This window comes from Tachyglossus aculeatus, chromosome 15, assembly GCF_015852505.1.
Source record: "Tachyglossus aculeatus isolate mTacAcu1 chromosome 15, mTacAcu1.pri, whole genome shotgun sequence".
Taxonomy (NCBI): domain Eukaryota; kingdom Metazoa; phylum Chordata; class Mammalia; order Monotremata; family Tachyglossidae; genus Tachyglossus; species Tachyglossus aculeatus.
In genome coordinates this window covers 10,513,675-10,537,358 of record NC_052080.1, presented here as the reverse complement: position 1 = coordinate 10,537,358, position 23,684 = coordinate 10,513,675, and the positions used below count along the sequence as shown (strand labels likewise).

Here is a 23,684-nt window from a genome sequence, read left to right as displayed (position 1 = left end):
GCACTTGGGCTCAATGTTTTCGATCCTGGAATTCAAATGTGCTAGACCTCAAAGCCATTTCCAAAAGTGATAGTCTGTCACATTTACAAGCCTACTGAAAAATGCTAACAATGCATGACTTAACTCCTCAAATCAGCTCACGTATCTCCAACTTGTTTTCTTTCCATGTACACGACACAAACACTCTCGCACCTGGAACAGACCCATAAATGCTCAAAATAAACGTATTGGTAGCAACACCTCCAACCACAGCAACAGTCACACTCTAAAATACGTGTAACAGGAGGGACCTATACCCATTCCATCCCCAAAATGCAATGTTAAGACCAAGCTAAGTCCCACAGTAGCTTCTCTGCTAAAATATGGTTGTTCAAATTATATGCTTGGAACCCTAAAACCTGCAAATGCAACTGCAAGCAGAATTGAGGTTTTGTCTGAAGTGGACTTTAGCATGCTTTCCAGGTGTTATCTTAATATAAGCTGTAGCTCACTGTGGGCAGGGAATGTGACTACTAACTCTGTTGTATTGTACTCTCCAAGCTCTTAGTACAGTGCTCTGCACACGGTAAGAGCTCAATAAATACCACTGATAAAATCAATAACATCTGGCTCTGCCACATCTGCTGTGTGACCTTGGGCAACCTAAGGTACCTCTCTGTACCTCAGTTACCTCATCTGTAAAAAATGGGGATTAAGAGTGAGTCCAATGTGGGACAGGGACTGTATCTAACCCGATTACTTTGTATCTACCCCAGTGTTTAGAACAATGTGTGGCACATAGTAAGCGCTTAACAAGTACCATAATTATTATTACTATTACCGTTTGGATACTAACAGGCTAAATACTCCAAAAAAGCTGCAACAGTTGAAAATTTAAAAAACACAGTATTTTAAAATTAAACCATAAAATCATGTTTTTCTTTTTGCAAAATAAATTCAGAATCTAACCTCCGGTCCAAGTCTCATTGCAAAACTATGGAGGCACTGCCCAGAGAAGGTTCAGGATTACAGTAAGGGATCTGTAAAACCTTTTGACAGAGAAGCCCAGAAGGCAAAAACCCAAAGGAAATTGTTACATATTCATTAATGTGTCAATGGTGTTTCAGCTTCTGAAGTAATTCAATCTGGAAACATTTTGTTGCTGGAGTGGATGATGCAAATTCTTACAAACTAAATAACTGTTTCCTACTTTAGTTCTTTGGTACATCTTAGTTGACTGCCTTTGTTTCCCAAAATTGGGCTTGGACAAGAACAATAGCTGCTATTCACCAACATGGCAGGTGGGAAGATGAGTAGAGGTGATTTATAAGTAGCTGTCAGGGGTTTAACCAGCCCTTGTACATGTAAAGCACCCTAAAGACTGAGTGGGTGTAGATGTGGTTAGACCAAAATCTGATACAGGAGGCAAACATGGATTCTGCTTTCTAAAGAGCCAATACATTTCTCCTCTCTTAAAATCTCCCCAAATCACCAGGAGTGGAGGCATGACTGCATGGATGGCTCCCAGACATTCTGAAGCGGCAAAAAATAGTAGCTATATAGCAGTCGCAGCAATCCGCTGAGGATCATTACCTAGGTCTACATTAGCAACCTAAGCAAATTGGGACACAGAAATCTGGAATCAATGATATTTATTGAATACTTGGTGTGCAGTGTGCTGTACTAAGTGCTTGGGATAGTGCAATATAAGTGTTGGGAGACACCTTCCATTAATAAATGTTCAATCTTTTTTGTCTATTTTATTAGGTAAGCTTATTCCATCCGATTCAATGACCATTTGGTCTATTAATTCACAGTGGCAACTTTGGAAATCAGAACACGAAAGAAAACCAAAAAAACCCCCAAAAAACAAAGGTTAAGGCATCTTCAACACGCTTCATTTCAGAGTTGCTATGTGTGGAGCTATCAACAAGTTATAGCCTCTGTGTCTAAGAAAAGAATGTGAAACAGAATGATGATGTATCAAATAAATCACAGAAAACTTCAATGCAGAGCTTACAGTAACTCCACCAAGAGTTTATAAGGCAAAACAAGCTTACAACTAGAGCAAATTATTGATGATGGGTAATCACTGGCAGCTTTGTTCTTTGTCTTGGGAGGTACTTGTGGGGACATTTACACACCAAGCTGGCAACAAATGTGCCAGGCAGAATGCTTGGAAATAAATCCAGAAAATTGGATGAGCTGCTGAAATGTCTAAAAATGAATATCTGCTCAGTCAAACAGTGGCATTTAGTGTGTGCACACCTTTGTACTTTGGAAAAGTAAAATACAACACAGTTGGTTGGTAAACGTGATCCCTGCCCATAAGGGGCTTACAGTCTATAGGGAGAGAGGCACATTAGAGTAGATTGCACATAGGGGAAATAGTACAGTGAGTCTAGCCATTAGTAAAAGAGATAAAAAGGTCAGAAGAAACATAAATTCTAAGAACTTAAGTCATGAGCATCCTATGGCGGTAGATGTTGTAAGCAGGCTACATGTCTACCAACGCTGTTGTATTACTGAGCTCCCAAGTGCTTAGAAAGGTGCCCTGTACATAGTAAGCACTCAATAAATACCACTGATGATGATGATGACGTACATCTCCTTCTCTGCAATCTCATATTTACTCTTGCCTTCTGGACACCTCTAATAATAATAATAATGATGGCATTTCTTAAGCGCTTACTATGTGCAAAGCACTGTTCTAAGCGCTGGGGAGGTTACAAGGTGATCAGGTTGTCCCACAGGGGGCTAACAGTCTTAATCCCCATTTTACAGATGAGGTAACCGAGGCACAGAGAAGTTGTGACTTGCCCTAAGTCACACAGCTGACAATTGGCGGAGCTGGGATTTGAACCCATGACCTCTGACTCCACAGTGTAAGTTCTTACACTGTGCCAAAAACCGTACTAAGTGCTGGAGCAGATAGAAGATCACTGGATCCCACACTTGGATAGCCCGCCAACACCTCAATCAGAACAATGCAAAATAGAACTCCTCATCTTGCTACCCAAACCCTGTCTCCCTCTGACTTTTCTATCATTGTAGACAGCACCACCAACCTCGCTATCTCACAAGCCCATAACCTTGGCATTATCCTCATCTCTCTCATTCAACCCAATCAGCTTCCTCACTGACTTTCTCCAGCGTCTCCCCCTCAGGTCCATATTCCATGAGAAGCAGCGTGGCTCAGTGGAAAGAGCATGGGCTTTGGTTTTGTTCTCTGTCTCCCCCTTTTAGACTGTGAGCCCACTGTTGGGTAGGGACTGTCTCTATACGTTGCCAATTTGTACTTCCCAAGTGCTTAGTACAGTGCTCTGCACATAGTAAGTGCTCAATAAATACGATTGATGATGATGATGACAGTGCTTCGCACATAGTAAGCACTTAATAAATGCCATCATCATTATTATTATTATTATTCCACTGTTGCCTAGGATTCTTTTTCTGAAAAGCCATTCAGTCCTTTCCCCATTTCTCAAGAATATCTAGTGGTTGCCCATCCACCTCTACATCAAGCAGAAACTCCTACCAACAGCTTTAAAACTCTCGATCAGATAATCAGATCCCTCCCACTTAACCTGACTGACCTTACTATAACCCAATCTGCACATTTGCTCCTCCAACACCAGTCTACGCTCTGTACCTCCATCTCGCCTATCCTGCCACTGCCCCCTTGCCCACAGTCTCCCCCTGGCCTGAGACTCCCTCCCTCTTCATATCCGACAGTTCACCATTCTTCCTACCTTAAAAACCCTCCTAAAATTACATCTCCTCCAAGAGGCCTTCCCAGAATAAGCCCTTTATTTCCCCTAACCAACCTTCCCTCTACATCAACTATGTATTTAATTCATTCAATCGTATTTGAGTGCTGTGTGCAGAGCACTGTACTAAGCGCTTGGGAAGTATTTAATGAGTGCTTACTGTGTGCAGAGCACTGTACTAAGCGCTTGGGAAGTATTTAATGAGTGCTTACTGTGTGCAGAGCACTGTACTAAGCGCTTGCACTTAGCTGTGTACCTCTTAAGTACTTTTATACTCACTCCAGCCCCACAGGACTTATGTATGTATTCTTATACTCTGCTACTATTTCCCTTACCCTTCATCTATTTTGATACCTTTCTCCCAGTGTAGACTGTAAGCTCTTTGTGGGCAGGGATCATGCCTGCCAACTGTATCATATTACAGTTTCCCTAGCACTTAGTTGAGTGCTCTGTACACAGAAAGTGCTCACTGTGCTCAATAAATAACTGGGATGCAGTGGAAAGAGCACAGAACTGGGAGTCAGAGGACCCGGGTTCTAATCCTAACTCTGCCACTTGTCTACTGAGTGAACTTGAGCAAGTCACTCAATTGTGACAGTGTTAGTTTTGTGGAAACGTTATGTTGTTTTCAACGTTTATTCATCCATTACAGTATTTCAAAAAGACAACACTTGAACGCTCTGCCTAATCTGTAAAAGGTAGGACCGTCTCTATATGTTGCCGACTTGTGCTTCCTAAGCACTTAGTACAGTGCTCTGCACACAGTAGGCGCTCAATAAATACAATTGAATGAATGAATGAATGACTAAAAAGGGGACTAAGACCGTGAGCCCATATAGGACATGAACCAAGTCCATCTTGATCAGGTTGTACCTACCCCTGCACTTAGAACACTGCCTGTCACATAGTAAGTGCTTAACAAAAAGCACTCAAAAAATAGCACCGATTGATTAATTAGTGTATCTAGGTGAAAAGGGGCCACAAAGACATCTACTGGAATCCTGACCCCCCAAACAGGATTGTGGGCAAACTAAGCAGTGAGAATGGATCTACGAAAAGCTAAAAGATACCCGAAGCAGTGAAAAATCTCCATCTCCTCTGAAAGCCTATTCTACTGTTTCCCAGACTTCCCTACCAAGGACTTCTTCCATCCAGTTACAACGTCTTTCTAATTTAAGCCCATTTCTTGTTTGGTTCTCAGCAACATTTGAAAGCAGCTGGTCAGCATCATCTATATAATAACCATTCACATCTCTCACAGACTTGCCTTTATTTTCCAACCCTTTAATCATTTTCATTGCTTGCCTTGGCCTTCTCCAACTTATTTACATTTCTTGAGTTGTGGAGTCCAAAACTGGACAGAAAGCTCAAAATAAAATCTTAACCATGTAGACTATTATGGGAAGATTATCTCTCTGCTCCTACATGTTAATAAATTTCTGTTAATATATCCAATTTAGGCTTACAAATGTGGAACTCTTCTTTTCGGTGCTGAAAAGTAATGTGTATGCAACTGCCTGCCATTTGATGCCATCAAATTCCTAAACTTTTCAAGGTGTTCCTGAAAAAGCATCCTCTCTCTGAAACACTGCAAAGGAAAAATGGATGCAGAAAACAGCATGCCATCTCCACAAAACCATGATTTAAACTCAGGTCAATGTGAATAAATTATGGATCATTTCTTTTGAGGTGAGTTGTTTTAAATCAAAGACAACAAAATTCTTAACTGCTTCTTCTAGTTGTCAAAAGGTGCTACACACTGTAGATTCACCCAGTATTCATTTCCTCAGACATGATTTCCTGTGATTCATCATGAGGTTCTGAATAAATTAATTTAAAAAAAGAGAGCATTTTGTCTCTACTGCCAACTGGCTCATAAAAGTTCTACTCCAAAAATGACCTTCCCTTTAAACCAAACAGAATATTAAAAATGCAACACTGTAAAATAGGAAAATCACCTGAGAAAGCATAGCAAATTCACTATGGAACTAGAGATATAATCTGAAGAAAGCTCTTCCATTGATGGATAATCAGAGGCTCCCAAAGTAACCCTTAAGTGCCAGAAAACGTACTAACTACAAAAGTATAAACATTCAGTATCCAGGGAAATCAAGCCAAATTTCCTAATCGTATACCTATTGATTGGCTCTTTTCTGTCGAAAATGCCTACCACTATTTAGAACCCTGATTGAAGGAACACCACTAAGACTCAATTGAAACCTTAGAAATGAATCTGTGATCAAATCTTAACGCAGCTCAATTATAGGTATAAAGCATTAAACCAGACTATCAAAGACATATTTGGTAACAGTACTGTTCCAACTGCTTCTGCGGCACAAAAGCAAAAGTATTTTGCTGTCTTAATTGCTTTACAAAACATATTTTTTGCTTTTTTAAGGTCTTCACAAAGTTCAATTAAAAACAAAAATCTAAATGAAAAACTTCCCTGACTTTCCAAATAGAAAGAGCTAGTCAAATAAGATAGGGTAAAAACTGGGTAAATACCCTTTACGCTAAAATTCCAAGGTTTTTACTTTTGACAGGGGCTGTCATTTAAGCCAATGAGATAAAGACATCCATGCTCTAGGTCTTAAAGGAAAGGAGATGGTGGTTTAGTGTTTATACGCTGGGCCAATCTAACACATTAAATCTTGATTTGGGGCTTGCTTGGAATGACATTCCCTATTAACATGTGCATCGCTTTATACCATATAGCACTCCATCCACAAAATTTTACAAGGAATAGCACACTTCTTTCAACTGTATTTTCTTTGATCTAAATGACCATTACTTCATGGGCACATACACATGGAAATTCATATTAAATTACTTGGCTATACCTATTTTTTTCATGTTCAGAAAGCTAATCCTTCTAGCTCTAGATAAGCCTTAAAGTCCGAGATGTTAAGCTTACTTCAACAAGCAATAACTGTAATCAAAATAGAAGAAATCCCCGTTTCAAAAACTTAAAACTCCCATACACATCTGGACTTTCAAAATCTGGAATAGATTTAAGTATGAGAGGATTTGCCAGCAGCACGCCACTAAAACTGCTAACCCAACTGGGTGTGGTTTCTTATTAGATGAGCAAGTCTCCTGCTTTAGCAGGAAGGGAGGACAGCTAAGTAGGTTGATTTATCTAAAAATATCAGGTGTTTATGCTATAAATAAGCACTGGATTGAGACAGGATAAATTAAAAGCAAAATGAAGTAGCAAAATTCGTGTCTGGAACATGCTGGCCATAGGAGGAGTTCTGTCAGCTGCAGACTGAGTGTAGGTTGGGCAGATACTCACTTTTTTCTTTAATGGTAGTTGTTAAGCATCTACTGTATGTCCAGCACTGTTCTAAGCATTGGGGTAGATATAAGATAATCAGGTTGGACACAGTCCCTGTCCCACATAGTCCATCTTGGGTCTAGAAGTGTCAAGCAGATGAGGTATACTCCTACTGCAGCAGCACCAATTCATTCATTCAATTCGATCGTATTTATTCATTCATTCAATCCTATTTATTGAGTGCTTACTGTGTGCAGAGCACTGTACTAAGCGCTTGGAAAGTACAAGTTGGCAACCAATATGGCTGACACAGGTCTGGGCGTGTTAGCTGAGGGGTTTAACCGTCCACTGCCCTGAAAACTAGAAAGGCATGATGATGTCTCCAGTGATACCAAAATAACATACTTCTCCCAAGTGTTCTACATGTAACCCATGACCAACATATACTCCCACCTATTCTCATTAACATCTCTTCCTTTTCTATTTCAGGCTTGATTAGAGTTTCACTTTGCCAACTATAACGAGAAATCTCAAATGATCCCCATTTGAAAGGCATTCAACTGGAATTAATATAAAATAAATGCATCTTCCTGTGCATTTATTTAGAACGAGATTAGAGTGACCCTCATTCATATTTGAAACATAAGGAAATATATTTTTTCTCAAGTGTGGGCCATAATCTTATCTCAGGTTTTAAAAGCAAAATGAGTTTCATGGGTTTTTTTTTCATTAAAATAAGCCCTCATAAATGGATAGGAGTGTCACCTTAAAGGAAGGACACCTAGAGATACTATCTTTCTAAATTAAAAAAGTTCTTACAGTTTCTTTCCAATGAGAGATTTTTCCAAATTAAAGTGAAATGTGCTCCTGGCTGTAACTGAATACCAAGCATAATATTTAAAAACAAGTTTTAGACATCACACTAAAACTGTCATCACAACCCAATTAAAAAACACAGATATGTCTACTAGTTCCACAATCAAGGAAACTACAAATTGAGCCAGAATTTCTGTTTGTTCTTAGCTTTCATGAACCATAAAATGCAAGGCTAGTAGTGGATCCATTATAGTCATGGGGATGGAGTGCAGGAGAGAAAGCAAGTTCCCTATTCTTGTCCCCACTTATGGGTCCCTGTGTGACCTGAGGTAAATAATTTATCAGTTTCTCCAAATTTCCTCATCTGTCTTGGCTGTGCCTCAGAGGAGATATGAGGTCTAATTATCTGGGAAAAAAAAAGAAAAAAATGAACACGATGCATGAAGAGCCCTGAATACTTTCTGAATAAATACAAGGTAATATTAACACTTACAAATACTCCAAATCCGTCATGCTACAGTACATAACATCAACAACAGCCAACAGTGAAGTGAAGTACGAAAGCATTTGTAAGCTTTGGTATTTCCAGAGTCAAAACAGATGACCAAACTCTGTCTTCATGATGACAAGAATTCCGACTCTTCCCAGAAGATTTCAGTGTGACACAACATAATGGCATGCTAAGCATTCCGGGACCTGGAAATGTTGACTGAAGCTCTACCTTATTTGACAGATGATGATATTAATCAATATTTTTTACTTCAGGTGAAAAGAAAAATCAAACAGCACCCAGAGGAAGAAATCCTCCTGCATCTCTGGAGGGTTAAAAGAATTTGTGAATATTATTTCAAGTCACCTCCAATCAAAATAGGGCAAAATCTACAATATAAAATCAAAGCTTGTATATAGAACTGAAGCAGGGTTGCCTAGTGGAAAGATCGCAGGCCTGGGAGTCAGAGGACCTAGGTTCTAATTTTGGTTCTGCCACTTGTAGGCTGTGTGACCTTGGACAAGTCACTTAACTTCTCTTTGCCTCAGTGACCCCTATGTGGGACAGGGGCTTTGTGCAATCCAATTATCTTACATCTGCTTCAGCACTTCAAGTACTTGGCACACAGTACACGCTTAAGTTCCATTGAAAAAAAAAATTAGCAGCCCACTAAAGATTGGAAAACTGATGTATTCTGATTCCCCTCCTTGTAAATATTTCATTCTCATCTTCTCTGAGAAGGGGTAAGCTCTTTGTGGGCAGGAAACACAGATGTATTTTCCTGGTTCTTTCCAAGCATTGTATTGGGTAGGCACTCAATAAATACTGTTACTCCTACCACCTGGACAGAAGCAAGTATTCCTAAATGCAAGTACTTTGTTTAATCCCAAAGCAGTTGCTAGAAAAAAGAAAGTCTTCAGTGTGGAAAATAATGACTACCTCGTTAGGCAAAACAGACAATTCTTCAAGGGACCACTATCCAATTCACCCTGAATATGAACTTTCTTCTTCCACCAGCCAAACACCTGGACCATAAGAGATAGCACAAGCTCTGGAGGACATCTGGAATCAGCCCATCTATTTACACCGAAAGTCAAGTCGTTAATTCAAGAGGCCACCGTTGTAAAGACTATGTAAATACTGTACACTTACTTCTGAATTATACAATAGCAGAAATATCCTAGGCCAGGGATGGTAGACCCGGAAATTAATCAGGAGTTGGCCCAACTAGTCAAAATGCCAGGCATCACACCTCTGACTGCCAGTTCGCACCAGATGCCAGAGGTGTTACCCTACCATTTCCAGGGTTCTGTCCTGTGTTTAATTCTTTCCTCCCTCCTTTCCCTCCAGCAGGGAAAGGGACAAAGCTTGGCTCAAGGAAGGGCTGCTAGACTGTAAGCTCGTTGTGGGCAAGAAAGTGTCTGTTAATTGCTTAATTGTACTCTCCCAAGTGCTTAGTACAGTGCTGTGCACACAATAAGTGCTCAATGAATATGAATGACTGTCTAATGTTCAGAGTAGCAGTTCTCATGTAAGAGGAACAAAAATGATAACTGTGGTATTGGTTGAGCACTTATTAACAGGTCAGAAACAGTTCTTATCCCACATGGAGCCCCCAGTCTAAGGAGGATGGAGAACAGATACTGAATCCCCATTCTGCAGATGAGAAAGCAGGCATAGCGAAGTGATTTATCCAAGGTCACACAGCTGGCAAGTAGCAGAGCCAAGACTGAAGCTCAGGTCTACTGACACCCAGGCCCATGCTCTTTCCACTGGCCACATCACATCTCCTCCAAGAGGCCTTCCCCGATTAAGCCCTCTTTCCCTCGGCCCCCTCTCCCTTCTGCATCATCTATGCACTTGGATCTGTGACCTCTGGCACTTGATAATCGCCCCACCCGCACCCCCAAAGCACTTATGAACGTATCTTTAAACTATAGATTATGAATTATTTATTCATTTTAATGGCTGTCTCCTGCTCCAGACTGTACGCTCGTTATGGGCAAGGAAGTTGCCTGCTTACTCTATTGCACTGTACTCTTCCTAGTGCTTAGTACAGTGCTCTGTAAATGCAAAATAAATATCACTGATTGATTGATAGGTTCTCAGAACAGAGGCTACCGCTTTAGAACTGGGTGAAGCCTAGGGCCTGGCACCCTGACCTTCTATCCACTGCATGCCCCCTTGCAATGGCACAATAGTCAGCAAAATAGTGCCAGGGTACCATTCTAATACTTTTCACTTCCTGTTTTGAAATGTAACCAACAGCTTAAGTATTCCCAGTGTGTAGTACACTTGGGGAGAGTGGAAGCCGGTGGAAAGGATGCTTTTCAAGTGCAGAATGATGTGTACACACCAGGCTTCACAGATGAATCGTGGCAGTGAAGGTCAGAGGACTCCTCGTTAGTTTGCGTGAATTGACGGTACCAGTGGTTTGAGAGAGGCCTTGAGCATTTCAGGAGAATTCTCTCGGGAGGAATTTTGTTTTGCAATAGCCCAAAAGGTTTTTCCCTTTCTTCCCACCCAGAATCTTGTTCTAGTATGAGAACTGGGTGCAATATGATTCTGGCTCATCCACACCCTGTCCTGGCCAAAGATGGTGGCAGGCACTTTGGTATTAAAGCTGGAAAATGAGAAGCAGGGTGGCCTTGCGGAAAGAGCATGGGCCTGGGAGTCACAGGACCTGAGTTCTAATCCCGGTTCTGCCCCTCGTCTGCTGTGCATCCTTGGGCAAGCCCCTTCACTTCTCTGTGCCTCAGTCACAGAAAAGGGACAGAAAAATAGCATTGTGCAGAGGCAGCAGGTAAAGCCATAATGGGGCCATTAAATTCATCATGTGAAGAGGGGCCCCCTTAATAATAATAATAATAATAATGGTATTTATTAAGCGCTTACTATGTGCAAAGCACTGTTCTAAGCGCTGGGGAGGTTACAAGGTGATCAGGCTGTCCCACGGGGGGCTCACAGTTTTAATCCCCATTTTACAGATGAGGTAACTGAGGCACAGAGAAGTTAAGTGACTTGCCCAAAGTCACACAGCTGACAACTGGCAGAGCTGTGATTTGAACCCATGACCTCTGACTCCAAAACCCATGCTCCTTCCACTGAGCCACACTGCTTCTCCTAATGCAACGAAGACTCAAGTCTGGTCCCTTGGTGATCCACAACTACGATGCCACTAGAATGCGTTGGCTATAGCCTCATGTCCCCAGCATGCCCCTACCCCTGTTTCAGGATGACAATGAAAGGCTTAACTTTTTTTATAAGGAGAGCTTGCTACTGTCTTTTCAAGTCCTGAGAGCTTAATCCCTGTAATTTAGATAAATCACATGTGCATTTACCAGGTTAGGGTTGAGACTCCGCAAGAATAGCATGCAACTGATTACAAAAAAAAAGCAGTTATTAAGTCCTAACTGAGTAATTTGCAGCTTATTTCACCCCGACTAATTAAAACGAAATCACTATTGTTTGGCGATGTGCTTTCTGTCAGCAGTTTTACTTCAGAAAAGAAATCATGCCAAGAAACCACAAAAAAAAGCCTTTCACTGGGAATTGGCTTGATCTAAATGGCCTCTTTAGCCCTTGAAACTGTAAAACAAATAAATTACAACCAACTGACAATTCAATAAAAGAAAAATACCAAATCCCACTCAAGAGTGGAGGGGATTTTCTACTGCTGTTTAAATCTCGGGATGAGGTGATCTCTCAAGCCAGAGCGTTCGGGGAGAAAACTTGAAGGTTCAAAATTCAAGATACCTTTCGTCACTCTACATCTAGGATGTCCATAATTCAAGCGGCCACTGATCAATCTACCACTGGGATGTTTCTATGCTTCCACCTAGCAGCACAATGGAGTTAAAATATGGGGCTCCCTGTCTTTCGAGTAACTATCCAGAGATCCTACAGCTAATCATCAACATGGTATTTATTAAGCACTTACTATGTGCCCAGCACTGCACTAAGCTATGGGATAGACGCAGTATTAGATTTGACACAGTCCTGACCCCAAATGGAGCACACAGTCTAAGATAGAGGGAGATGGGGTAATTAGTCCCCATTTTACAGGTGAGAAAACTGAGGCACAGAGAAGTTATGTGACTTGCCCAAGGGTTAAAAACAGCGGGCAACTGGCAGAGCCAGGAGTACGGCCTAGGTTTCGTGACTCTCAGGCTAAAGCTGCACCAGCTGCTACTTTCCGAAGCAAAACCTAAAGAACGTTGTTTCATTTCTTTTGAGTGTGAATGCTCAAAATGGTATCTTTCCCGCGGGGTTAGAACAGCTTCTTAACTTGGAGGTTTTATTCTGATGGAAAGGAACAAGGAATCATGGCTCTGACCTAATAATAACAATTGTAGTATTTTGTAGGACTAATGTACCAAACACTGTACTAAACACTGGGGTAGATAACACAATTCCTGTCTCACAAGGAATTCAAGAGTCTAGGAGGGAGGGAGAATAGGTATCTTATCCCCATTTTATAGATGAGGTAACTGAGGCACGCAGAATTAAGTGAACTTGTCCAAAGCAGCAGCAGCAAGGGGCAGAGCCAGGATTAGAGCCCAGGCCCCCTGACCCCCAGGCCCGGGGCTCTTTTCATTGAGCCACGATGCTTCTCACACTAGCCACAATAATGTGACACTTCAAGTAAAAATGACCTGGGCATGAAAGTCAGAGGGCTGAATACTCGCATATGAGGTGGACAAAAGTGTTCAACTAATGGGTCCCACTATATCCTCGCCAACCCGCTTGCATCCTTTGGGAGATCACCTGTCAACAGTATTCTCTGGGAATCCTCTTTAAACCTGATGCTTTAACACAGCTCTCAGATCACTGACTGGGAGTGAAGAATTCCTGTCTTAAAAGGGGCTGCTACAGTTCAACCTTCCTTTCCTTTTTGGCTTTTGTGGCATTCAAGATGGGCAGTAAATTGTTGAATTATTTGAGGGCAGGTATCAGGTCTAGAAACTATCATGAGAAGCAGTGTTGCCTAATGGAAAGAGCGCAGGCCTGAGAGTCAGAGGACCTGGGTCCTAAGCCTGGCTCTGCCACCGTTATACAAAAGACAGTTGAGCATGTCGCCAATTGTCTCTGCCTCAGTTATCTCATCTGTAAAATGGGTATTCAGATTGTGAGTCCTATGTGGGACAGGGACTCTGCCCAACTTGACTATCCTGTGTCTACCTCAAAGCTTAGTACAGGGCCCGACTGTGAGTCAGTGCTTAAATGCCATGAAAAAAATATTTTTTTTGCACTCACAGGGACTCTGTACCATGCTCTGCACACAATAAGGGCTCCTTAAATCCCTTTGATGGGTACAGTGATTAAAATTGGGTCTGTGAACAAGGCTATCTCTCAGAGAGAGAAGAAAGAGGGTAAAGAAGCAGTGGAGCCTACTGGATAGAATACGGGCTGGAAATCAGAAAGCCCTGAGTTCTAATCCCAGCTCCTCCACCTGCCCACTGTGTGACCTTGGGCAAGTCACTTAATATCTCTGTGCCTCAGATCTCTCATCTGTAAGATGGGTATTATGACTGTCTGTGAGTCCATGTGGGACACGAACTGTGTCCATTCTGATTAGCTTGTCTCTATCCCAGAGCTTAGTACAGTGTCGGGAACATAGTAAGGACTTAACCAATACCAATTCAAAAAAGGGGGGTGGAGGAAGAAAGCCGAATAGTTTAAGAAAACTGATAAATGACTTCTGAAGAGTGACAGGGCAGGGAATGTAACAGAATTTACTGAGCACTCACTGGGTGGCCTTTCCTCTACTAAGTACTTGGAAAGATCAAAATAAAGTGGCTTGTTCCCTGAGTGCAAAGAGGTTATACTGCTGAAAAAATTTAATTTAGCGTCAGCCTCCCTGGCTAGACCGTAAGCTCTGAGGGCAGGTATCCTGCATCCTAATTATTGTGTTGTCTCATATGGTGAGTTATCTGTACACCACAGAAAGCGCTCAACAAATTCTATTGATTGATTGATTATAGAGGCAGACCCATCTGGGAATGGCTCTGCAGTCAAAGAACAACTGTTGGGCAACATTCGTTTTAACACCTGCCATAACCACAAACTTTTCATTCCTAAGAGCATTTCTTCAAGTGTGTTTGTCTTGGATCAAATCTGAATGTCGATGCAACAAATTTTCAAACTAGCAACTACAAATCTCTAACTCCCCTGGGGTTCTTTCAAACCAGTATTAGCTGTATTCCTCCATATGGGCTGGACATTCTAGTCCAATGCCAGGACCTGGTGTGAAGCTTCATGGGGATGGTTTGAGGGCCTTCTGGCTTTAGATTTTAGGCAGTAGGTCGTTTAGATGTCTCCTGCCTCGCCCAAATTACCTACATGGAAGCAAGTAATGGAAAGTTTATAGCCCTTGAGCATTTCGGGCTCAGTCTTCACATCCCAAGCAGTCCCACTGAGCATGCGCAGTAGCCAGCCCAAAACTGAACGTTTGGCATTGCCCATGGATTTGGGGAATTTAGATGTCCAGCTCCTAAACTCAATTGGGTGCCTTTTGCCAGCATAGCTCAACCAGGCCTCCCCGTCCCATTTTCTAATAATAATAATAGTTATTATAATTATTATATAATTATTATAATAATAGTTATTGTGGCACTTCATTCATTCATTCAATCGTATTTATTGAGCACTTACTGTGTGCAGAGCACTGTACTAAGCACTTGGGAAGTACAAGTTGGCAACATACAGAGATGGTCCCTACCCAACAACGGTTTCAAAGTCTAGAAACGGGCTCACAGTCTAGGAACGGGCTATGTGCCAGGCACTGTCCTAAGTGCTGGGGTGAATAAAAGTTAATCAGGTTGGACACAGTCCCTGTCCCACACAGGGTTCACACTCTTTATCCCCATTTTACAGATGTAGTAACTGAGGTACAGACAGGATGTGACTTGTCCAAGGTCATACTGAAGACACAGTGGCAGAGCTGGGAATAGAACTCAGGTCCTTCTGAGTCTTTCCCAGGCCTATGTTCTATCCACTAAGTCACACAGTAGTCCCCTTTTGGCAGCAACAAGTGTCTACTGAGCAGCTGAGGAAATGTCCAAGAGACTCCCACTTCCAGTTGCCAGAAGCTGCTGAAGTGGCCCGGCTGAGCTGGACATGGGAAACAGCAGCAGGCTCCCCTTCCTTGAGAAAATGCTCAGAGTCCCGGAGGGCAAGTTTGTCTCTGCCTCTGAGTCCAGTAGTAAGTACCTAGAGTGCTTGCCTACGATGGAGCAGGCCCCAGAAAAGGGGAGATGGCTAGTAAACGATTTACGGAAAATCTGGAGGTCATTTACACTCCGGGCTACCCCTCGCAGAGTAATACACACACCCTGGAGAAACACTCACATACAAAACACTGCGCTCCGACTTGCATGAAAATCAGCTTCAAGCCGACTACAATGCCTTCTCTGGAGCTCAGGTAAAGCTTATCTAGTAATATATTCATTCATTCATTCAATCGTATTTATTGAGCACTTACTGTGTGCCCAGCACTGTACTAAGCGCTTGGGAAGTACAAATCGGCAACATATAGAGGTGGTCCCTACCCAACAACAGGCTCATATATCAATGTCTGTCTCTCCCTCCAGAGTGTGCAGGGAATGGGTCTACCAACTCTGCCATAGGGTAGCAGTAATAATAATAATAATAATGGCATTTATTAAGCGCTTACTATGTGCAAAGCACTGTTCTAAGCGCTGAGGATGTTACAAGGTGATCAGGTTGTCCCACGGGGGGCTCACAGTCTTAATGCCCATTTTACAGATGAGGTAACTGAGGAACAGAGAAGTTAAGTGACTTGTCCAAAGTCACACAGCTGACAACTGGTAGAGCTGGACTCTGAACCCATGACCCCCAAGCCCGTGCACTTTCCACTGAGCCACGCTGCTTCTCCTAAGGATACTCTCCCAAGTGCTTAGTACAGTGCTTTGCACAGTGAGTCAATCATATTTACTGATCGCTGAGCGCAGGGCACTGGACTAGACGCTTGAGAGAATACAACAATAAACAGGCACATTCCCTGCCCACAACGTCTAGTAAGCGCTTAACAAATTCGATTGGTAAAAAATAGGACTGACTGAGCTAGAGGGGGGTGTGGGGGGGTCCCCAGCAGCTACCCCTGCCCCAAACGTCCAGATCTAATGAGTCCACATTATTCTCTGGAAGCCCCCAGTCCTCCTGCCCCCCGGGGCTCTAGGATCACTGGCTTTGGGGCCAAGAGCCCTCGCCCTGAAGGAGACTTAGCGAGCTCCATCCCTTTTCCACGTGCAGCCTGCAGCAACCAGCACGTAAATTGTGCATGCAGAACAGGTGTTACCTCCGCGACACGGGGACGAGGGAGGGGATGGCGCAGAGGGGGGCCTAGAGACATAATGATCGATCAGTCTTGATCAATCATTTCCTAAAGGTCAGCAGCTGGGACGCCCTGAAAACCCCACCGCACACGCAAAGCTCCGTGCAGGGGACAGACTACGGAGCCCACACTTGCCAGTAGCAGGGAGAAATATCTTTTAGGTCCCCCGGCTCTCTGCCCCTTCCCTGCCAGGATGGGCAGCTGAGATGGAAATCTTTGCTGTCCCCTCCCTCGCCCTTGCCTTGCCTCTCTGCGGGCGAGTCCCAGCTCGGCCACTTGTTTGCTGGGTGACCCTGGGCAAGTCACTTACCTTCTCTGAGCTTCAGTAAAATGGGGATGAAGACTGTGAGCCCCACGTGGGACAGGGAATGTGTCCACCCTGATCACCTTGTATAATAAGAATAATAGCATTTATTAAGCGCTTACTATGTGCAAAGCATTGTCCTAAGCGCTGGGGAGGTTACAAGGTGATCAGGTTGTCCCACGGGGGACTCACAGTGTTAATCCCCATTTTACAGAAGAGGTAACTGGGGCCCAGAGAAGTTAAGTGACCTGCCCGAAGTCACATAGCTGACAATTGGAGGGGTCTCAATTTGAACCCATGACCTCTGACTCCAAAGCCCGGGCTCTTTCCACTGAGCCACGCTGTTTAATGATGGCATTCGTTAAGCGCTTACTATGTGTCAAAAACCGTTCTAGGCGCTGGGGCACTGTTCTAAGCGCTGGATCTACCCCAGTGCTTGACACAAAGGAAGGGCTTAACAAATACCAGCAGTATTATTATTATCCCCCGCAAGTTTTCCCTTAGACAAGAAGGGAGCATATATATATATAATACACACCAACACACACACTCTCCACAGCTCTTCTGGGGAGGTTTATCCAGACTCGGGGTTGAGTGCGAATCAGTTGTGCCATGCTCAATTCCCCCCACCCCTATCGCAGGATGGGCAATGCCCCTGCCCCCCGGGCCGTGTTTCTGGAAGGGAAAATCAGCACGTGGGGGATCCGGGGCGCTGGGCAGAGGTCTCCCCAGTCCGGCTGGATCCCAAGTGCCCCCTCCAAAGGTCCCACGTGCCCCCTCTCCCAGGATTGCACGTGTCCATCCTTGGCATCCTGTAGCTCGGATGGCCCCCTGCCCGGAGGATGGAGGGGGGAAGCCCTGCGCTTAGAACAGTTTGGCACACAGAAAGCGCTTAACAAACGCCATCATTATTATTATTATTCCCAGGAATCCAGACTGGCTCGTCCTTTAATCTGGGGGGATTCATTCATTCTTTCAATCGTATTTATTCAGCGCTTATGGTGTGCAGAGCACTGTACTAAGCGCTTGGGAAGTACAAGTCCCTAACAGATAGAGACGGCCCCCACCCAACCACGGGCTCCCAGGCTAGAAGGGGGAGCCAGACAACAAAATAAGTAGACAGGTGTCAATACCATCAGAATAGAATTATATTCATTGAATCGTATTTATTGAGCGCTTACTGTGTGCAGAGCACTGTACTAACCGCTTGGGAAGTACAAGCTGGCACTATATAGAGACGGTCCCCACCCAACAGGGGGCTCACAATCATATTTATTGAGCGCTTACTGTGTGCAGGGCACTGGACTAAGCGCTTGGGAAGTCCAAGTTAGCAACATATAGAGACGGTCCCTACCCAACAGTGGGCTCACAGTCTAGAAGGGGGAGACAGAGAACGAAACAAAACATTAACAAAATAAAATAAACAGAATAAATATGTACAAATAAAATAAATAAGTAAATAGAGTAATAAATACATACAAACATATATACATATATACAGGTGCTGCGGGGAGGGGAAGGAGGTAAGGCGGGGTGGGGGATGGAGAGGGGGAGGAGGGCCTGGTTTCTAGACTGTGAGGCCACTGTTGGGTAGGGACCGTCTCTGTATGTTGCCAACCTGTACTTTCCAAGCGGCTAGTACAGTGCCCTGCACACAGCAAGAGCTGCTGTTGGGTAGGGACTGTCTCTATATGTTGCCAACTTGTACTTCGCAAGCGCTTAGTACAGTGCTCTGCACACAGTAAGCGCTCAATAAATATGAATGATTGATTGAAGGCTCGGGTTGTCCCACGGGGGGCTCCCCCTCAATCCCCATTTCACACACGAGGCAACTGAGGCCCAGGGAAGTTGGGCGATGACGGTTACCTGGAAATGCCTGAAGAAGGCGGAGATGCGTGTGATGTGCAGGCTGAGACATCTGGCCATGCCTCGGGCTCGCTGGACGCCGAGGGCGGAGAAGGAGTCCTCCTGCTTGCGCGTCGGCCCCAGCCCCGCGGAGGGGACCCGGGCCACCGCCGCCGCCGTCCAGAGGGCGAGGGGCAACCAGGCCCAGGCCGCCCTGGGCCGCATGGCGAGCGGCGGGCCACCGAACTGGGCTCCGGGGCTGAGCAGAGCGCTGCGCAAACTAAAACTCCCAAACTTCAGTCGCTCCGCTCCCCTCGCCCCCCGAGGGGGGCGGGGCCGGGGGGCCGCAGGCCGCGCTCCCATTGGCCGACCCCGGGATGATTGACAGGGAGGCAGGACCGGCCCGCCCGGGCAGGTTGGCCACGAGCCGCCGCGGGGCAAAATCTTCATCCTCCTCCTCCTCCGTTCGTCCGGCCCTACTGATTTCTTTTACTTGGACGTATTTACTATTCTATTTATTTTATTTTGCTAACATGTGTTTTAATCATGACGGCAGTTATTAAGCGCTTACTATGTGCAAAGCACTGTTTTGTTGTCTGTCTCCCCCTCTAATTAATGACGGCAGTTATTAAGCGCTTACTATGTGCAAAGCACTGTTGTCTGTCTCCCCCTTCTAATTCATAACGGCAGTTAGTAAGCGCTCACTATCTGCAAAGCACTGTTTGGTTGTCTTGTCTCCCCCTTCTAGTTCATGACGGCAGTTAGTAAGCGCTTACTATGTGCAAAGCACTGTTTTGTTGTCTGTTTCCCCCTTCAATTAATGACGGCAGTTAGTAAGCGCTTACTATGTGCAAAGCACTGTTTTGTTGTCTGTCTCCCCCTTCTAATTCATGACGGCAGTTATTAAGCGCTCACTATCAGCAAAGCACTGTTTTGTTGTCTGTCTCCCTCTTCTAATTAATGATGGCAGTTAGTAAGCGCTTACTATGTGCAAAGCACTGTTTTGTTGTCTGTCTCCCCCTTCTAATTAATGACGGCGGTTATTAAGCGCTTACTATGTGCAAAGCACTGTTTTGTTGTCTGTTTCCCCCTTCTAATTAATGATGGCAGTTAGTAAGCGCTTACTATGTGCAAAGCACTGCTTTGTTGTCTGTCTCCCCCTTCTAATTAATGACGGCATTTAGTAAGCGCTTACTATGTGCAAACCACTGTTTTGTTGTCTGTCTCCCCCTTCTAATTCATGACGGCAGTTAAGGGCTTACTATGTGCAAAGCACTGTTTTGTTGTCTGTCTCCCCCTTCTAATTAATGATGATAGTATTTAGTAAGCGCTTACTATGTGCAAAGCACTGTACTTAAGAGCTTGGGGAGGTTACAAGGTGATCAGGTTGTCCCACGGAGGGGCTCACAGTCTTAATCATTCATTCATTTATTCAATCGTATTCATTCGGTCGTATTTATTGAGCGCTTACTGTGTGCAGAGCACTGTACTAAGCGCTTGGGACAGTGCTCTGCACACAGTAAGCGTTCAATAAATACGATTGAATGAATGAAGTGCTGACTGCAAAGCACTGTTCTAAGCGCTGGGGAGGTTACAAGGTGATCAAGTTGTCCCACGGGGGGCTCACAGTCTTAATCATTCATTCATTCAATCGTATTTATTCATTCATCCATTCATTCAATCGTATCTATTGAGCGCTTACTGTGTGCAGAGCACTCGACTAAGCGCTTGGGAAGTACAAGTTCGCAACATATAGAGACAGTCCCTACCCAACAGCGGGCTCACAGTCTAGAAGGGGGAGACAGAGAACAAAACAAATTAACAAAATAAAATAAATAGAATAAATATGTACAAGTAAAATAGAGTAATAAATCTGTACAAACATATATACATATGTACAGGTGCTGTGGGGAGGGGAAGGAGGTAAGGCGGGGTGGATGGGGAAGGGGAGGAGGGGGAGAGGAAGGAGGGGGCTCAGTCTGTAATCCCCATTTTACAGATGAGGGAACTGAGGCACAGAGAAGTTAAGTGACTTGTCCAAGGTCACACGGCTGACAATTGGTGGAGTCGGCATTTGAACCCATGACCTCTGACTCCAAAGCCTTCTAGACTGTGAGCCCGCTATTGGGTAGGGACCGTCTCTATATGTAACCGACTTGTACTTCCCAAGCGCTTAGTCCAGTGGTCTGCACACAGTAAGCGCTCAATAAATCCGATTGAATGCATGAATGAATGAATTGAGCGCCTACCGTGTGCAGAACGCTGGACTAAGCGCTTGCAAAGTACAATTCGGAGAAAAATCGTGGCTTAGGGGTAAGAGCCTGGGCTTGGGAGTGGGAGGTCGTGGGTTCTAATCCTGCTTCTTCCAACAGTCAGTCAATCCTATTTACTGAGCGCTTACTTTGTGCGTAACACTGGACTAAGCGCTTGCAAAGTACAATTCGGAGAAAAATTGTGGCTTAGGGGTAAGAGCCTGGGCTTGGGAGTGCGAGGTCGTGGGTTCTAATCCCGCTTCTGCCACTTCAGTCATTCATTCACTCAATCGTATTTATTGAGCGCTTACTGTGTGCAGAGCACTGTATTAAGCGCTTGGGACGGGCAAGTCGGCAATTTCAGTCAGTGGATCGTACTTATTGAGCGCTTACCGTGTGCACGACACTGGACTAAGCGCTTGCAAAGTACAATTCGGAGAAGCAGCGTATTTATGGAGCGTTTACCGTGTGCACAGCACTGGACTAAGCGCTTGCAAAGTATAATTCGGAGAAAAATTGTGCCTTAGGCGAAAGAGCCTGGGCTTGGGAGTTCGAGGTCGTGGGTTCTAATTCCGCTTCTGCCACTTCAGTCAATCGTATTTATTGAGCGTTTACTGTGTGCAGAACACTGGACTAAGCGCTTGCAAAGTACAATTCGGAGAACAAACGTGGTTTAAGGGAAAGAGACTGGGCTTGGGAGTGCGAGGTCATGGGTTCTAATTCCGCTTCTGCCACTTAGTCAATCGTATTTATTGAGTGCTTACTGTGTGCAGAACACTGTACTAAGCGCTTGGGAAGTACAATCCCAAGTACAATTTGGAGAGGCAGCGTGGCTTAGGGCAAAGAGCCTGGGCTTGGGAGTGCCAGGTCATGGGTTCTAATTCCGCTTCTGCCACTTCAGTCAGTCAGTCGTATTTACTGAGAGCTTACTGTGTGCAGAACACTGGACTAAGCGTTTGCAAAGTACTATTCGGAGAAGCTGTTTGGCTTCAGGGAAAGAGCCTGGGCTTGGGAGTGCGAGGTTGTGGGTTCTAAACCTGATTCTGCCACTTCAGTTAGACAGTCGATCGTACTTATTGATCGTTTACTGTGTGCATAACACTGGACTAAGCGCTTGGAAAGTACAATTCAGGAACAGAGACAATCCCTACCCAATAACGGGCTCACAGTCTAGATCTGGGGAGACAGACAACAAAACAAAACAAACAGGCAGCAATAGCATCAATATAAATAAATGTAATTATAGATATATACACATCATTAATAAAATGAATAGAATAATAAAAATGTTCATATATACACAAGTACAGTGGGGCGGGGAGGGGGGTAGTCAGCTGTGTGACTTTGGGCAAATCACTTCGCTTCTCTAGGCCTCAGTTCCCTCATCTGTAAAATGAAGTCTGTGAGCCCGACGTGGAACACCCCGATTACCTTGTATCTACCCCAGCACTTAGAACAGTGCTTGGCACATAGTAAGCGCTTAAGCCCAGTTCCCTCATGTGTAAAATGAAGTCTGTGAGCTCCACATGGGACACCCTGATTACCTTGTATCTACTCCAGTAGTTAAAACAGTGCTTGGCACATAGTAAGCGCTTAAGAAATGCCATCATCATCATTATCATTATTATTTTTACAATTCGGCAACAAATAGAGACTATCCCTACCCAACAACGGGCTGTCTATTTTTTAAGCACTTGCGATCTTGGTGGATTAGGACTACTTGTTAAGCGCTTACTATCTTGGTGGAAAGGGCAAGAGGCTGGGAGCCAGAAGGACCTGGGTCCTAACGTTGCCTCTGCCACACGTCTACTGGGCGACCCTGGTCAAGTCATTGCCCTTCTCTGCACCTCAGCTCTGCGAAATGGGGATGAAGACCGTGAGATGCATGTGGGACAGGGATTGTGTGCAAACTGATTAGCTTGTAATAATAATAATGATCATGATGATAATAATAATGGTATTTGTTAAGCACTTACTATGTTCCACGCACCGTTCTAAGCATTGGGATCGCAGCGTGGCTCAGTGGAAAGAGCACGGGCTTTGGAGTCAGAGGTCATGGGTTCAAATCCTGGCTCCACCAATTGTCAGCTGTGTGACTTTGAGCAAGTCACTTAACTTCAAGTGCCTCAGTTACCTCATCTGGAAAATGGGGATTAAAACTGTGAGCCCCCCAGTGGGACAACCTGATCACCTTGTAACCTCCCCAGCATTTAGAACAGTGCTTTGCACATAGTAAGAGCTTAATAAATGCCATTATTATTATTATTACAAAGTAAACAGGTTTTCCCAAGTGGGGCTCACAGTCTTCATCCCCATTTGACAGATGAAGGAACTGAGGCACAGAGAAGTAAAGTGGCTTGCCGTAGGTCACACAGCAGACAAATGGCGGAGTCAGGATTAGAATCCACGTCCTCTGACTCCCAAGCCTGGGCTCTTGCCACTTAAGCCATTTAGCTCTCTTCCTCCCTTCAAAGGCCTACTGAGAGCTCACCTCCTCCAGGAGGCCTTCCCAGAGTGAGCCCCATTTTTCCTCTCCTCCTCCCCAAGGCCCCCCGCCCTACCTCCTTCCCCTCCCCACAGCACTTGTGAATATGT

General features: G+C 44.4%; 1 protein-coding gene across 1 annotated transcript in view; it reads right to left on the bottom strand.

Moving 5' to 3' along the window:
• ANOS1 (anosmin 1) overlaps nucleotides 1-19,071 on the bottom strand; it is a 135,585-nt gene extending 116,514 nt beyond the window's left edge. The window contains exon 1 of the mRNA XM_038757380.1: nucleotides 18,859-19,071. Within this exon, the coding sequence (XP_038613308.1) occupies nucleotides 18,859-19,062 (204 nt within the window). The 5' untranslated portion in view covers nucleotides 19,063-19,071. The remainder of the gene's footprint in view (nucleotides 1-18,858) is intronic.
• Between the last annotated feature and the right edge of the window lie 4,613 nt (nucleotides 19,072-23,684).